The sequence below is a fragment of the Bos taurus genome, chromosome 22 (assembly GCF_002263795.3).
Source record: "Bos taurus isolate L1 Dominette 01449 registration number 42190680 breed Hereford chromosome 22, ARS-UCD2.0, whole genome shotgun sequence".
NCBI lineage: Eukaryota > Metazoa > Chordata > Mammalia > Artiodactyla > Bovidae > Bos > Bos taurus.
This window is the reverse complement of record NC_037349.1, coordinates 52,729,708-52,746,902: the sequence shown is the minus strand read 5'-3', so window position 1 is coordinate 52,746,902 and position 17,195 is coordinate 52,729,708. Positions and strand designations below refer to the sequence as shown.

Here is a 17,195-nt window from a genome sequence, read left to right as displayed (position 1 = left end):
CTGAGTAACAAACAATGAAGGAAGTGGAGAACACCACTAGACCATTCAGGTATGACATAAATCAAATCCCTTGTGATATATAGTGGAAGTGAGAAATAGCTTTAAGGGACTAGATCTGATAGATAGAGTGCCTGATGAACTATGGATGGAGGTACGTGACATTGTACAGGAGACGGGAATCAAGACCATCCCCAAGAAAAAGAAATGCAAAAAAGCAAAACGGCTGTCTGAGGAGGCCTTACAAATAGCTGTGAAATGTAGGGAAGCGAAAAGCAGAGGAGAAAAAGAAAGATATACCCATTTGAATGCAGAGTTCCAAAGAACAGCAAGGAGAGATAAGAAAGCCTTGCTCAGCGATCAATGCAAAGAAATACAGGAAAATAATAGAATGGGAAAGACTAGAGATCTCTTCAAGAAAATTAGAGATACCAAGGGAACATTTCGTGCAAATATGGGCTCTATAAAGGACGGAAATGGTATGGACCTACGGGAAGCAGAAGATATTAAGAAGAGGTGGCAAGAATACACAGAAGAACTGTACAAAAAAGATCTTCATGATCCAGATAATCACAATGGTGTGATCACTCACCTAGAGCCAGACATCCTGGAATGCGAAGTCAAGTGGGCCTTACGAAGAATCACTACGAACAAAGCTAGTGGAGGTGATGGAATTCCAGTTGAGCTATTTCAAATCCTGAAAGATGATGCTGTGAAAGTGCTGCACTCAATATGCCAGCAAATTTGGAAAACTCAGCAGTGGCCACAGGACTGGAAAAGGGCAGTTTTCATTCCAGTCCCTAAGAAAGGCAATGCCAAAAAATGCTCAAACTACCACACAATTGCACTCATCTCACACGCTAGTAAAGTAATGCTCAAAATTCTCCAAGCCAGGCTTCAGCAATACGTGAACCATGAACTTCCAGATGTTCAAGCTGGTTTTAGAAAAGGCAGAGGAACCAGAGATCAAATTGCCAACATCCATTGGATCATTGAAAAAGCAAGAGAGTTCCAGAAAAACATCTATTTCTGCTTTATTGACTATGCCAAAGCCTTTGACTGTGTGGGTCACAATAAACTGTGGAAAATTTTGAAAGAGATGGGAATACCAGACCACCTGACCTGCCTCTTGAGAAACCTGTATGCAGGTCAGGAAGCAACAGTTAGAACTGGACATGGAACAACAGACTGGTTCCAAATAGGAAAAGTAGTACATCAAGGCTGTATATTGTCACCTTGCTTATTTAACTTATATGCTGAGGACATCATGAGAAACGCTGGGCTGGAGGAAGCACAAGCTGGAATAAAGATTGCCAGAAGAAATATCGATAACCTCAGATGTGCAGATGACACCACCCTTATGGCAGAAAGTGAAGAAGAACTAAAGAGCCTCTTGATGAAAGTGAAAGAGGAGAGTGAAAATGTTGACTTCAAACTCAACATTCAGGAAACTAAGATCATGGTATCTGGTCCCATCACATCATGGCAAATAGATGGGGAAACAGTGGAAACAGTGAGAGAATTTATTTTCTTGGGCTCCAGAATCACTGGAGATGGTGACTGCAGCCATGAAATTAAAAGATGCTTGCTCCTGGGAAGAAAATTTATGACCAACCTAGACAGCATATTAAAAAGCAGAGACATTAGTTTGTCAGCAAAGGTCCATCTAGTCAAAGCTATGGTTTTTCCAGTAGTCGTGTATGGATGTGAGAGTTGGACCGTAAAAAAAGCTGAGCACTGAACAATTGATGCTTTTGAACTGTGGTGTTGGAGAAGACTTTTGAGAGTCCCTTGGACTGCAAGGAGATCCAACCAGTCCATCCTAAAGGAAATCATTTCTGAATATTCATTGGAAGGACTGATGCTAAAGCTGAAACCCCAATACTTTGGCCACCTGATGCAAAGAGCTGACTCATTTGAAAAGACCCTGATGCTGGGAAAGACTGAAGGCACGGGAGAAGGGGACGACAGAGGATGAGATGGTTGAATGGCATCACTGTCTCAATGGACATGAGTTTGAGTAAACTCCAGGAGTTGGTGATGGACAAGGAAGCCTAGTGTGCTGCAGTCCATGGGGTCGCAAAGAGTTGGACATGACTGAGCAGCTGAACTGAACAAAGAATGAAAATAAATGAATTAAATGTTTGAAGCAAGAAATTGTAGAATGTACAAAATAACCCCCAGGAAAATTTATAAGAAACACAAAATATAAAATTATATTCTAATCAATTATTACAGCAGAGTTAGGACTGAACTCTATGATCTGGATCTCTGTAAAAACAAATATTAAATGCAATAAAAGGTGTATTTTACACTGATAGTATATATTCCACCAAGATGGTATAGTAGGCATGAATCTTGTACTCCTAACAATACAGCTTTAAAAAATAAAGCTAGAATTGCAGAAGGAAATAGTCTTTGTTCCCAAATGTGGGTGTCCCTGTCTATACATATGTTTTTATAGATGTCATCTTTTTCACATATAAATTCTTTATCAGGTAAAACTTTTTTAATGCATAATATGAAAAATAATAAAACAATCTCTAAGTTTCCCCTAAGTTGTAGAATTTTTTAGTATTATCAATACTCCCATTGATTATTTAAAAATAATAAATGTTCTTTACCTTCCAAAAAAGAAAGTCTTAATTCTCAGAAATCAACAGATTTATAGATATAAACTATCTGAAGTGTTGAGAGGATTTGAATAACACAATCAACAAACCTGATGCAATCACTTATAGCTAGAACTCTGTTTCAAAACACACACTTTTATTTCACACACACATGAAATATTCAATAAAAATTACCAAATACTAGGCACAAAGAAAACCTCAGTAAATTCTCCTATCCCTCTCCCAAACTATCTGTCAGGAGATTAAACAACACACAGATAGAACTCTTGGGTTAAGTAAGAAATACAGTGTGAAATTAAAAAGTAATATAGAAATGACAAAGAAACGAATGACAATGAGGTCAAATGTCAAATGAGGCCAAAGTGAGACTCACAGGAAATTTTATGGAATTAACTGAAAATATCAGAAACCAAAAATAATGAATGAATTAAGCATACTACTCAAGAAGTCAGAAAAAGAACAATAAAATAAAGCCCCCCAAGGGGGAACACTGGACTACTAAAGCTAAAAGAATTTTCATGAAATAAACAAAAAGAAGGGTATTTGATCACTAAAATCAAAAGGCAGTTTGTACCATTTAGGAGTTCCCAAGTAAAACGTTCACTTAAACAGGCTTGAAATTTCTGTCTCCTCGCTTCAGTGATGGCAACTTCATTGTGAGTCAGTCCCCTTATTGAAAAATGGTGGCCAGCATCCTTCTGCTTCATCATCCACATTGAGAGAGAGGGTGTATTTCTCTCCTCTCAGGTCTCAGTTCAGTCACTCAGTCGTGTCTTTTTGTGACCCCATAGACTGCAGGATGCTGGGCCTCCCTGTCCATCACCAACTCCTGGAGTTTACTCAAGCTCATGTCCACTGAGTCTGTGATGCCATCCAACCATCTCATCCTCTGTCATCCCCTTTTCCTCCCGCCTTCAATCTTTCCCAGCATCAGGGTCTTTTCAAATCAGTCAGTTCTTCACATCAGGTGGCCAAAGTATTGGGGTTTCAGCTTCAGCATCAGTCCTTTCAATGAATATTCAGAAATGATTTCCTTTAGGATGGACTGGTTGGATCTCCTTGCAGTCCAAGGGACTCTCAAGAGTCTTCTCCAACACCATAGTTCGAAACCATCAATTCTTCTGCACTCAGCTTTCTTTACGGTCCAACTCTCACATCCATACATGACCACTGGAAAAACCATAGTTTTGACTAGACTGACCTTTGTTGGCAAAGTAATGTCTCTGCTTTTTAATATGCTAAGTTGGTCATAACTTTTCTTCCCAGGAGCAAGCGTCTTTTAATTTCATGGCTGCAGTCACCATCTGCAGTGATTTTGGAGTCCAAAAAAATAAAGTCTGTCACTGTTTCCACTGTTTCCCCATCTATTTGCCATGAAGTAATGGGACCATATCTTATGCTAACTGGGATAACCCACCTGGGGTCAGGTGGCCGAGCACTGGCTATGCTAATTAGATCAAGCCAATGGGCCACCCAGCTTTGGAGCTGGGAGTGTGAGAGCTTCTCCCTGAAGATGATGAGCAACATGGCAGAGAGTGTGAGCTGCTGTCTGGATCTGTAGTAACATGAAGGAAGGATGGCTATCATAAAGCTAACCAGTAATACTACATCAGGTTTTGTGGGAAATACCTATGAAATAGACAAAAATTTGGTAAATCTAATCTTTAATAATTAAGAAAAGTGACAGAGTACACCTGTACGTAACAATTAAAAATAGGAAAGGAGCCATAGGTTCAAATTTTACTTATCAGTTTGAAATATTAAAATCTAAGCTAAATTGCTTTTTTCTTTTTTACTAAAATTAATGCAAAAAGAGGTGGGAAACCCAACTAAGCCAATAACTATGAAAGGTTTTTTTTAACACTCAAAGATCTACCCCATAAAAAAGGCATCAGGCCCAGTGAATTTTATGTTTACTATCTATCAAATGTAAGGAACAGATAATGCTGGTGTTATACAAACTGTTGTAGGGCACAGGAAAATACTAGAAAACTCCTCATCATGTTTAAGAGGCCAGTATAGTAATGATACCAAGAGTGGAACAAAAAAGAAAACTGTAGGCCAGTCCAACACTGGAACAAAAATTCTAAACAAAATGGTAGAAAAATGAATCCAGAGAATATTATAAATTTACCTAAGCAATCTGGTGGAAATCTAGTAACGTATTTCATTATGTGAACAAATTTAATAAAAATTATATCTTAAAAGCTCACAACTGTGTCACCAGGGCCCAAAACAGTGCCTCACACAGAGGAAAGTCCCAATAAGTATCTATGAAATGAATAGAAGAAGAATTCAGCACATATACTCCCACCATTATTGCTACTAATTCATATTGCACTAGAGTCTCCTGCAATGAGATAGCAAAAGAAATAAATGGCATGAATTTCAAAACAGACAAGAGGTAGCTGTGACCATTTTAATTTGATTACCCCAAAATAAGCCAAGAGAATCACTGAAAAACCACTGAATTAAATACACAGTTTTGCAAGATGACCAGGAATCAAGATCATTATGCTTTTACTCCATCAACAGCTTTAAAATACCTAATAAATGGAGTTTTATAAATGTAGTGGAAAAGATACCATTCCTAAAAAACATAATCAAAACTTGTAAACTACTCAGAAATAAACTCAGTTTTTTTCCAGACATCCCTGAATAGAAGAGCTGAATGAATGGAAGCATATACTACATTTCTGGCTAGGAACTCAATTCTGTAAAAATGACAATCTTCCTCAAGTTATTCTGTGTATTTAATTTTAATTCAAATGCCAATATTTTTAATGAAAAATATTAAAGAAAAAATTTAATGAAAACTGACAGATACAAAGTTTATAAGGCAAACTTGGTAGATTAAGCTGTTTTTTTTAAAGAAGAGAGCTTTTGCTACCATTTAACTAAGCATAACATGAAGCTGGTTGAAACAGTACAGCATTAGCCCAGGGACAGACAGATTAGTGGGAAATAACAGAGATTTCAAAAAAATCTACCCACAAATATATTGGAATTTTGTTATTATAAATGTGGACATTCAATTCAGCAGGAAAAGGATGGACTCTACAGTAAATAGTGTGAGAGGCTGACCTCACACTATACATAAATTTCGAAATGGATTACAGTTACACATGAAAAACAAATTTATCAAAATATTAAATATGTGAATACAGCTTTATAATCTGAAGGTGGAATAGGCCAAGTTAAGCAAGCGCCAAAATTCATAAAGAAAATAAAGACTGACTGACTTCATTCAATAATAATTTTTGAAGTCTTTACAGGAGGATTACCCTTCTATTCTACATATTTCTAAAAGATGAGTGGCAACAACTGGGGAAAATATTTGTAAAGTAATCGACAAAAACTTAATATTCAGGACTTTCCTGGTGGTACAGTGGATAAGAATCAGCCTGCCAAAGCAGGAGACACAGGTTCAGTCCCTGGTTTGGGAAGATTCCATATGCCACAGAGCAAGTATGCCTGAGCACACAGCTACTGAAGCCCATGCGCCTAGCGCCTGCGCTCTTCACCAGGGAAACCACTGCGAGAGAAGCCTGTGACCACAACCAAGAGTAGCCCCTGCTCATCTAAGCTAGAGAAAGCCTGTGCACAGCAATGAAGACCCAGCACAATCGTAAATGAGTTTTTAAAAAGCTAAATATTCAGAGTCGACTCACTGGAAAAGACCCTGATGCTGGGAAAGATTGAGGGCAAGAGGAGAAGGGGGTGACAGAGGATGAGACGGCTGGACCGCATCACCAACTCAATGGACATGAGTTGGAGCAAGCTCCATGAGATAGTGAAGAACAGGGAAGCCTGGCAGACTGCAGTCCATGAGGTAGCAAAGAGTCAGATATGACTTAGCAACTGAACAACAACAACAAAAAATATTTAGAAAAGAGAAAGACCTTCCATGAGAAAAAGATAAACAATTACTAAAATAGGCATATGAGCAAAGGTTTTATTAGGGGAAAGATACACCTTTTTTTCAATAAACACACGAAAAGGTATTCTTCCAATCAAGGAAATGCAAATTAAAACAGCAATGATATAACTTTCTACCACTGGATAGGCAAAATTTTTGAAGATTAATAATATCCATTTTTTAGTAAAAAAGAAGAAACATTCGTTCTTGTATACCATAGGTATAAATGTACACTGGTTCAGCTTTGGGAGGAGTAAATTATACCAATAGTGCTCATCCAAAGTTCCTACGTTTGCGTTTCCTTTGATGGGCCTCCCCTGAGTACACTCCTAGGAAGACGTTGCAGACATGCTGCAGTGTGTCCCCCAACTCCACCCCAAGTGTGCACGAACGCATTCATGGCAACACTGCTGCAAGGCAGGCAAGTTCAGAAACTGCCTAAACCCTGGTGCTGGTTAAAGGACACACACACATTCACATGGTACACGTGACATGATGTAAAATTATGAACAGCTCTAGGTATTGACATAGAAAGGTTTTCAAGGCATATCGTTTTTTTAATGTAGGTTATTAATAATATATATATATGAGTCTAATTGCTTAAAAAATCATTGATATATTTAAGGATGCTAACAATGACTACTTTTGAGGAGGGGAGCAGCATTACTGGTGGGGGGTTAATGAGCAAGGGGGAATCTTTATGTGTATTTCTGAATTTTTTTGGTAAATCACAACAAAAATCCAAATATTGCCTTTAATTATTTTTAATTTTTAAAAAATATAGGATCAGGACTTTTGTAATCATTTTTTTATATGCCAGTTATAAAAAAAAGAAAGCTGATTTTGGAGCACGATAGGTCCTTCCTACTGCCACCTATAGCGCGTGTCTCAGTTGCTCCCCTCACGCCCACTTTCCAGTTGAGAAAACTGATGCCTCAGGCCCAAGCCCTTTCCCAAAGCCGCAGCACAAGTGGCTTAGCAAAAACAACAGTCTCCACTCTGGGAAGCCTCCTGAGAATTAATTCCAGGAGGCCTTGCCCACCCACCGATCCCCAATCCCCAGGGCCACCCAGAAAAGAGAACAGAGTCAGCTTATGTTTTCACAAATTTAATCCCCGCTATCCTGATCCCCAATTCCAGAGCGCTTCTAGGCCACACTTCCTTTCTCCTGGTCACTCAAGGCTTAGTCATCCACCACTTCCCTCCCCACTAGGAGGCCAAAACTGGTCTCAGTCCCAGGGGCCACTTTTTCCCCATCTTGACTCTTGTTGAATACAGACGCATGACCTTGATCTAATCTTGATCTGGCCTCATTCAGCAAAGGCAAAGCATGGAGAAGGGAGAGCGAAGATCAGGGGCCCATCTGGGGCTGCAGCAGCCAGAACAGGAGTAGGAGCCAGGCAGAAGTGCAGGGAACTGAGAGAATCCCATTGCTTATTTGCTTCTTGATCCATCTGCTGTATTTGGTGATACGGGTATACACGCCCGGATTACGTACTTTGGCGCAGGCCTTTTCCCAGGACAACACCCCGGCAAGAATCCATCTGCCCTCGACTTCACAAGCCAATGGACCCCCAGAATCCCCCTAGGCAAAGAGAAAGGAGTGATGGAGGCTCCCGGCCCAGCTGGGGCCCAAGGGACTGGGGGACCCAGAATGCCCACCCTCTGAGTTCTGCTTGGAAGCTTGTTTCAATCCTTGAGGATCTCACTACCTGGAATCTTCCTTCACTCCTCAGTTGAGGACCCCATCCCAGAATATCAGGCAAAAATCAAAGTCACGGGGAAGGAAGATGGGAGAAGGGCTCTGCCTGATGATGATGACAAAGAGGGAGGCCAAGCAAACCCCTCCCTGGGGAACTGCCCCCCTATCTGGAGTCATCCCAACCAAAGGACAGCTGCCAGAACCTCCCAGAAACTCACAGAGCACAAGTCTTCTCTGTAATTGGTGGCACAAATCATATCCCCCAGCACAAGGGGGACAACGCGGGGGATGTGGGATTTCTTGCGGTAAATCTGGTCACACTTCTTGTTGTCCATGATAAACACCTCGGCTTCCTGCAGCTCTGAGGCCAGCGTGGAGTTGGCTGTGGAGGAGTCCAGTGTGGTGAGAACTGACTCCTCACTCCACTCAACCCTGCCTCTCCCCAGGGTTTGTCCCTCCAGCATCAAGACTTGGCCACAGCCCTTCACGTCAACAGGCCCTCCTTCACTTGTCCCTTCCCCTGCGGTGTGGGCCATGTCTGACAAGCACCTAACTCTCTAAGGCTCTACTCCAAAACCCTTTTCTCTGGGAATCTTTTGCTTTTGAACCAAGCAGGATACAATACAAGTTTCAGTGCAACTACTCTGAAATTGAGACCCCTACACCATGCTGCTTCTCTCCAGCCTCTGAGCTTTGTACTGGCTGTGCCCTCTGCCACCTGATTGACACTCACTCCTCCTTCTGGCACCTCAGGCAGACCCTCTGCCCAGAGCTCATCCCAGACTCGTCCTCACTTACTCTCATGATCACCTGATAAAGTCTCTGCCTCTTTCCTTGTGTCTGTGCCCCTACCCACACTCCAGTTATGAGTTCCCAAGAGGCAGGACATACATCCTCAGTGCCAAGGGTCTGGCATGTGGCAGATGCCTGAACATTGACATTTGTCAGGTAAACGAATAAGTGAATGAATTTATGAATCCCTAACTCTAAGCTTCTGAAAGAAGCAAATGATCAGGCTTTGCTAGGTCTAAATGAAGGGCCCACAGCAAGTGCAATGGTGTCAACCATGGCAACAGTTCTCATGTGAGGAGCAATCCTAACACATCCAAAGAACCAGGGGTCATAGGTAACAGCTTCGTGAGAAGCACCATGAAGGGGCTCAGCAGGCAAGACCCGAACAGAATGGAGTGTACCCTCTGGGGTGCCATACCTCACCCCCAACCCCTTCCTCCTTACCTGAGAAGCGCTGTTTAACCTGGCCCCAGCCAGTTACCCAGCACTGTGTCCCAACCTTCAGGCTGTAATTGGGCTCTGGAAGGCAGATGGGCTGCACATACTTGCTGATGATGACAGGATTGTAAAGTTGGAGAAGGGCCACATCACCCATGATGAAGGTCCGGCCCCAGTACTTGGGGTGCATAATGATGTCCCTCACAGGGATCAAGAGGGTTCTTGTGGAGTTCGGGGGCTTCAGCTTGGAGGTGCCAAGAATCACTGAATACTCTTTTGTGCTACAGGAGACACAGAGCCCCATCTGGTGGATCTCAGGTTCTCAAGCAACACTATGCTCCTACCTCCACCAAGGATGCCCCCATTAATAGAAGTCCTGCCTGAGTGACTCTCTCCTATTGTGGAAATCCCTTCCTGCTCCCTCAACCTCCTATATCCCCACACTATTTCACAGAGGAAACAAGGAGTCTAGGCTGGGTCCTTTACAGTCTTGGGTCTCCAGAGGCCATACTCACCCTTGGATGCAGTGGGCAGCAGTCACCACCCATTTGAGGTCAATGAGGGCCCCTCCACACACGTGCTCATTTCCCACTCGGAGGCTCACTTCCCAGGGCCAATGGCGAGACAGGTCCAAATTCTTCGGCCACCAAGGTTGGCCACAAGCTTCAGGAACAGTGTGCCAGGGAGATACAGTGGCCACACAGAGGAGGCTAAGGATGACTAAGACCAAGATGCCCCCAGGGGAACTTGCACAAGGCTGTAAAACTCGGGGACTTGCTTCCATTTCAAAGAAGGGGAAACTAAGCGTGAGAGAAGAGCAGCGGCCTGCCCGAAGGCACTGAGCTGGACAGAAGATGACAATAACAGAGATAAAAAGCATCAAGACAGAGACGTGACAGGAGGAGAGGGATACTGAGACACACAGGGAGCGAAAAGCACAGAACTTCAAAACTAGGGAGAAGCATAGAAGGAGCCCCAAGACAGGAAATGTATTTTCTTATGTTCTCAGGCCATGTTCCTAAAAGGTTTTCTGCATCTCTTAAATGCAAAAGGCCTCTGTCCCCATACTACTCAGAGTCAAGAAAATCTCCAGACTTCTATGTCAGAAATCTTTACACAGACGATTCAAGAAAAAGCCCCAGCATGGAGCCAACAGAGGCCTCCCACTCACAGCTTACACACTGTTAGTTTGCAAGTAGTTTCAACAATCAAGTTGTATGACTGTATGAATGTGAAGATACACGCAGAATTGTAAATAAAATATTAGCCGATATTATATTTTTTAAAATAATGAACCATGATCATATAGAGATTGTCCCAGGGCACAAGGGTAGTCCACAGTGGAAGCACTCTTGGGGTATTCTCCACATACACAGTTCTTTTTCTCTAAGGAAAAATCATGCGCTTTTCTTAACAGATATAGAAAAGGGCATTTCAAAAATTCAACACAGCTTTATGACCAAAAACAAAACAAACTCTTACTTTAGCAGTAAGAAAATCTACAGGAAACATTATACAACATTAAAGAACAAACCAAATAAATTATACTTTCAGAAGCCAGGAGTAATGATACTTTGTGGGAGGAGGGCAAAGGAAGTAACTGGGACGACAGAAGGGAGCTTCTGGGTGCTGGTACCACTCTACTTTTTGACTGGGTGGAGACTTCACAGATGCATTCACTGTGTGCTAATTTCATGAGCTGGGCACAAGATTTGTACACTTTTTGCAGGCGTGTATATAATACTTCAATAGCTGATTTGTAAAATCAGTAACATTTCTCTACCCCAACCGACCTGAATATAGCACAACTATATTCAAAAGAAGATACATTTTATAGCTAAAAATTATAAAATACCCTGGAATTCAAGTATTCAACACTAAGCAAGATGTCTGTGGTAATATATTTCAAACTCTAATAAAGGACACTGAAAATGACTGGAATAAATGGAGAAAGACCCATTGTTTTAAAATAGAATAAATATTTCAGATGCAATTCTTCCCAAATTAATCTGTAAAGTCACTTTCCCATTTCAAATTTTTAAGAAATTTGATAAACTTACTTTAAAATTGAAATAGAAAAACAAAGGTCCATAAGGTAGAGCAAAGAAGGGATACTTGTCCTAGCAGATACTAAGGCGCACAACGAAGCCATAGTAACGAAAACTGGTACTGACAAGCACAGACAAGAGGACCCCAAAAAAGGAACAGAGAACTTGAAATTGTTCCTCAGAATACAGGAACTTAATGTAAATAAAGGAGCTACCACAATCTGAGTAAATGATGGACTGTTGAGCAGATGGTTAAGGAAAACTGGCTCATTATAAAATAAGTAAGAAAAACAAAACTCAGTTCTTCTCTAGTAGTACTTGAAGACCTTGAAGGTAAAACTGTAAGGTTAACAGCCAAACATGTGACATGGGATGGAAAAGGACTCTTTAAACAAACCACAACCCATAAAGGCATTAAACTGATTAACATGAGTACATAAAAATCAAGGATTTTTGACCCCAGGAACAAGGTTAACAGACAGATGACAGATTAGCAGGTAATATCTGCAATGTCTAAAATCAATGCTTTTGTTAGGAATATACAAGGAACTCCAGGAAATCAAGAAAAAAGAACAACAGACTATGTACAAAGTGATAAGGACAATCAATTTATCAGAAGAGGAAATTCAAGAGGCCAAAAGCACAATAAGACATGCTCATTAGTAATGAGAAAAATCTCAATTAAACTAAAGAGTCAGTTTTTTAATCTGTTAGATAGGCAGAAGCTGGATAAAGCCAAGGGGTGGGAGGTCTGTAACAATATATACACCTTCACAAATTGCTGGTAGGAATGCAGAGGGCTGACTCAATTAGAATATGGACAGTAGATAAAAATATGGTATCAATGTACATTTTTGAAATTCATAGGTTGTACTGTGATTACCTAAGAGAATATCCTTAGAAAATACACATCAGAGTATTCAGGGATAAAGAGTTGCATGCTACTCTCAACTGATTCTGAAAAAAATTATGTATATGTGTGTGTTCCTTGTACTATTTTCAGTCTTTTGTATGTTTAAAATTATTTCCAAGGAAAATATTTTTTAAATGGAGCTAAATGAAAAGAGGAGGAAACAGAAAGAGATCTAGAGCACATACTGTTTATGTAAGTTAAAAATACATGCACACAAAACCACAATATGTAATTATACCAAAACACAGATATGCATTGAACATACAAGAAAGGTTGGGAGGAGAGTGAAGAGAAGGAATAGGGGTAGGGCAAAGATATAAGAAGAAATAACTAACCAAACAATCCACAATAAATCAGGGTGCACCTGTTAGAATGGAAACCTATGAACAAACAGGAGCAACACAACCCTCCACCCTTAAAAGTCTAAGGAAAAAGACAGGAAGAACCCAGAAGAGCCAGGCTCTGCAGACACTTCCATAAGGCCCAAGAGGCTCCATTTGCAAATGAACAGTTCAGAGCTCAAAAGGTTTCTTCCTGGGCATGTTCCCTGATGGGATACAGCCTGGGTTGAACTTGAAGAGGCTCTGCATTCTCACAGGAGGCCAAGATATGCTTTCACTGTGCACTGTTGAGTCTGTACTTCCTGGCAGGCACAGGCTGTTCTTTAGAAAGCAGGCCATTTACACTGAATTTCTGCTTGCTATAGACCCAGAAACACTATCTCTGTGACCCTCTTCAGAATATACCCTCCCAGGATCCAAGGTTTTCTTGAGGCAGGGTCTTACCCTACCTACCTGGTTTGGTGCTGTCTCCTTTGTAACCTGGAGGAGAAACGGGGAACAGAGATGAAATAAGAGGTTGTAACAGGATGACAATGAAGAAGTACATTTTTCATTAGTTCATTCAATCCTTCACCAATTATTTCCTTATCTCCCACTCTGTTCCCAGCCCTGGAGCCCAAGGCCAAGGAGCTGGGGGTTCTATCAAGGGACAGAGGTGTATCGACAGACACATCCTGTATGTGCTCTTGAGGAAGCAGGTTGTCCAGCAGAGAAGTCACAAGTAAACACACAGTCACTCATGTGAGATCAATGTGGGGACAAGGCTCCAGGTGTCAGGTAAGCCCAGAAGAAGACAGAGAGGATTCTGGAAAGAGGGGTTATTGTGCCAGATCTTAAAGATGAGAGAGTAAAACAGAAATGAAAAGTGACAATGACATTCTTTATGAAAGAAACATCATGGTGTAAGCTAGAGACTCTAGAGGATAAAGGACAAAGCCTGTGATGGCAAGAAATGACACCAGGGAAGACAGTCAGGAGTCAATCAGAAGTGCCTTCCTAAGTCAGGCCAAGAAGCCTGGGTGAGACTCTGGGAGGAGGGAGGCCAGTGGAGGTGTGACATGGTCAGGCTTGTATTGTGAAGGCAGTATGCAGATTAGATAGGAAGGTGAAAAGGATGAACGCAGTAAGATTTCACCAAAGACTTGGCAGAAGCCAGGCTATAAATGAGGGCTGAACGAAGTGGCAGTGGCAAAAGACTTGATGAGCTGGATGTGGGACTAAGGAAGATAGCTGAGTCTAGGGAAAACTCCCTAATTTCTGATTTTAGAGAAAAATGACTACTATCCACTGAGTAAGAGGACAGAATAAGAGAACCTAGTTTATCGGAAGAAAAGGATCTCAACTTTGGAACCCAAGGAGCTGCGATGGCTCTAGGTCATTCAAGAACAGACGCCCAGTATGTTGCTGTGCATCCAGGCATATTGTTTCGTGAGGGAGCATCACATAAATGGCAGCTGCAGCTCAATACCCAGGGCAAATGAGTTCACTCAGGGAGCAGTGAAGAGGGAACCCAGACAAGACTTCTGGGAACACCAATTAGTCAGGGATGACCGAACATGGGGGGCCTGGGAGGAACACAGAAGAGCATGGGAGTCACTCTGAGGTAGAGGAGAATCAGGAGGCACGGCCTGAGAGAAGCGGAGGGATTAGAGAATATCAAAGAGGGAGGAGTGGAAAGGTCAGGGATGACAGGGCAAAGACATGCCAGGAACGCGCTAAGGATTAAGTGAGAAATGAGGAAGCACCGAAGGAAAGATGAAGTGAAAACTTACTGCGAGAAATCTGGCAGTGAGGGGATGACACGGTAAATAGAAAGGGAGAGGATACAGATCTACGAGAGCAGACGGAGGGCCCAGAGTCCAGAGCAGGGGTGAGCAGGCTGACCTTGAACAGGAGGCCTGGCTCTGATTCCTAAAGAAAGGGTAACAATCAGGTTTGGAGGGGCCGCAGGGGCTGAGGGAGTCAAGGGAGACAGCACCTGAGGGCCTGAGTTTCCTGAGGGAAGGAAGCCACTGCTAGTAAGGCACTCTCCGAAGAACAGAGGCTCTGAGAAGAAAGTGAAGTTGACCACACTGGTTTAAGTGTGGGGAGACCATGGGCTTATCCCCCACAGCAGGGGGGACTACCCTCGCACCACAAGGCCTCAGGAGGCTGTAGGGCTGGCGGGCCTAAGGGTAGCCGCAGAGAGGGCGGGAGTTTGCGAGCCCTGGAACAAGGGAACCGCCCTGAGACAGGCCCGAAGGCTCCGTAGACAAGGGGCTCCGGGCTGGCGGGCGGCGCAGGGCCCATCCCGGCCTCTCCCGCGGGTTGGAGGGCAGCGTCGGGGGAGGACGACCCGGAGCGGGAGCGGCGCGGAACAGACACCGCCCTCACCCGAGTTCAGCAGCAGCAGTACCAGCAGCAGGAAGCTGCGGCTCAGGCCTAACGGCCTCGAGGCTGCAAGCCCTGCGCTAAGGCGGGACAGCGAGGCGGCCATAGGCCCCTGAGGCGGCCTCTAGCGGCAGCAGCGGCGGCGCGCGTGAACCCCGGACGCCGCGACGACTTCACCCGCACTTGACGCACATGACGGAGCTTCAGACACGTGACGGCCCGTCCAGCACGTGATGACGTCGTTGACGCGCGATGGTGCACCTGGAATCATGAATGCTTAGCAACACGTAGGCCCACCTCCTGCAGGCTCCGTGAAGATGCCTCTCGTTGCCTCCTCAGTGGCCGGTGCCATGGAAGTACACCCAAGTGCCTTAAGTTGGTGACTGTACCCCCAGACCTGGCCAGTGAAGGCACATCCAAATCCTCAGACTGGTGTTGGCGACATGTCGTCCAGCCTCTGATCACAACCTTGTTTCCCTTGCATTGAACAGTTTGTCAGTTTATGTTGTTTTGAGACTCTGGAAAGATGTAGAAAGTACCAGAAAAGAACACTAAGGCTAGGGAATCAGGCAAGATGTCCTTATAAAAGTGACATTTAAGCTGGACCTAAGACTTGAACAAGAGATCTTGGGGGAGACCTCAGAAAGGCGTTTATACACTTTCACAAACCACCAGTGGGATGGTAGAAACAAAGAAATGGTGGCAGATATGAAACCTTGGGCTTTCACAGGATGATTTGTAGAAGAATGCTGTTTGGGGATCTGTTTGGTGTATCCCGGATTGGGAGATGACAACCAAGATTCCTGCTGCTTCTGTCAAGTGTGGGGGACCCAACTCTGGGAACCACATTCTGCACCCTAGCATCTGCAGTAGTCCAGAATATGAGTTCCACTAATAGGAGGTGAGGGGAGGTGACATGTGCCACTTCGATGCAAAGGCAGTAAAGAGAAGATTGACTTCTCTACTGTGTTGATGCAGAGCAATGGCTCTCAAAGTGTGGTCCACAGAGCAGCAGGAGCAGCACCTGGGAACTTGAGATGTACATTCTTAAGACCCACCCAAACCTACAGGATGTAAAACTCTGGGAGCAGAATCAGTTATCTGTAGTTTAACAAGCCCTCCAGGGAATTCTGAGGTAGGTAAGCATGAACCACAAGGCTGAGAGGAATCATAATATAGAGAAATGCCACCTGCTGACCAAGAACACCTGATTAGGATGATATAGGAACAAGAAGTTGAATTTATTTTGTTAACCCGTGAATATTCAGTGACTTCTTTTTTTAAATTTTATTGAGGTATAGTTGATTTACGTTACATTAATTTTTGCTGTACAGCAAAATTATTTATATAGATACATAGATTATATGGGGTGTCCCAGGTGGCTCAGTGGGTTAAGAATCCACCTGTAATGCAGGAGATACAGAACACGGGTTCAATCCCTGGGTCAGGAAGATCCCCTGGAGGACATGGCAACCCACTCCAATACTCTTCCCTGGAGAATCCCATGGACAGAGGAGCCTGGTGGGCTACAGTCCATGGGGTTGCAGAGTCAGACATGACTCAAATGACAGAGTACAGAGATTATATAGATGCATTCTTTTTCATTTTTTTTTTCACTATGGCTTATCATAGGACATTAAATATATTTCCTGTGCTATACAGTGGGATTCCCTGATAGCTCAGTTGGTAAAGAATCTGCCTGCAATGCAGGAGATCCTGCTTTGATTCCTCATTGGGAAGATCTGCTGGAGAAGGAATAGGCTACCCACTCAAGTATTCTTGGGCTTCCTTGGTGGCTCAGCTGGTAAAAAAAAATCTGCATGTTTATCCATTCTATATATAATTGTTTGCATCTGCTAATCCCAAACTCCTGATCTATCCCTCCCTCACCCTCTCCTTGGCAACCACAAGTCTGTTCTCTGTGTCTGTTAGCCTGTTTCTGATACATAGATATATTCATTTGTGTCATATTTTAGATTCCACATATAAGTGATATCATATGGTATTTGTCTTCTTCTGACTTAACTTCACTTAATATGAGG

At 43.0% G+C, this 17,195-nt stretch overlaps 1 protein-coding gene across 2 annotated transcripts; it reads right to left on the bottom strand.

Moving 5' to 3' along the window:
• Positions 1–7,641: 7,641 nt before the first annotated feature.
• PRSS45 (protease, serine, 45) lies at positions 7,642–15,362 on the bottom strand. 2 transcript variants are annotated; one of them, XM_024982947.2, is made up of 6 exons: positions 15,157–15,362; positions 13,237–13,263; positions 9,997–10,144; positions 9,488–9,762; positions 8,470–8,633; positions 7,642–8,006 (listed from the first exon to the last, which is right to left on the bottom strand). In XM_024982947.2, exons 1-6 carry the CDS (start codon positions 15,257–15,259, stop codon positions 7,860–7,862), a joined length of 864 nt encoding a protein of 287 aa, XP_024838715.2. In that variant the 5' UTR covers positions 15,260–15,362; the 3' UTR covers positions 7,642–7,859.
• Between the last annotated feature and the right edge of the window lie 1,833 nt (positions 15,363–17,195).

Excerpts from the sequence above, each read along its gene's own strand:
- PRSS45 (XM_024982947.2), bottom strand. The coding sequence starts at position 15,259 with ATGGCCGCCTCGCTGTCCCGCCTTAGCGCAGGGCTTGCAGCCTCGAGG. Across the intron at positions 13,264-15,156 it reads ACTGCTGCTGCTGAACTCGG|GTTACAAAGGAGACAGCACC; the intron begins GTGAGGGCGGTG and ends TTTCTCCTCCAG. Across the intron at positions 10,145-13,236 it reads AGGAGACAGCACCAAACCAG|CTTGTGGCCAACCTTGGTGG; the intron begins GTAGGTAGGGTA and ends CTGTTCCTGAAG.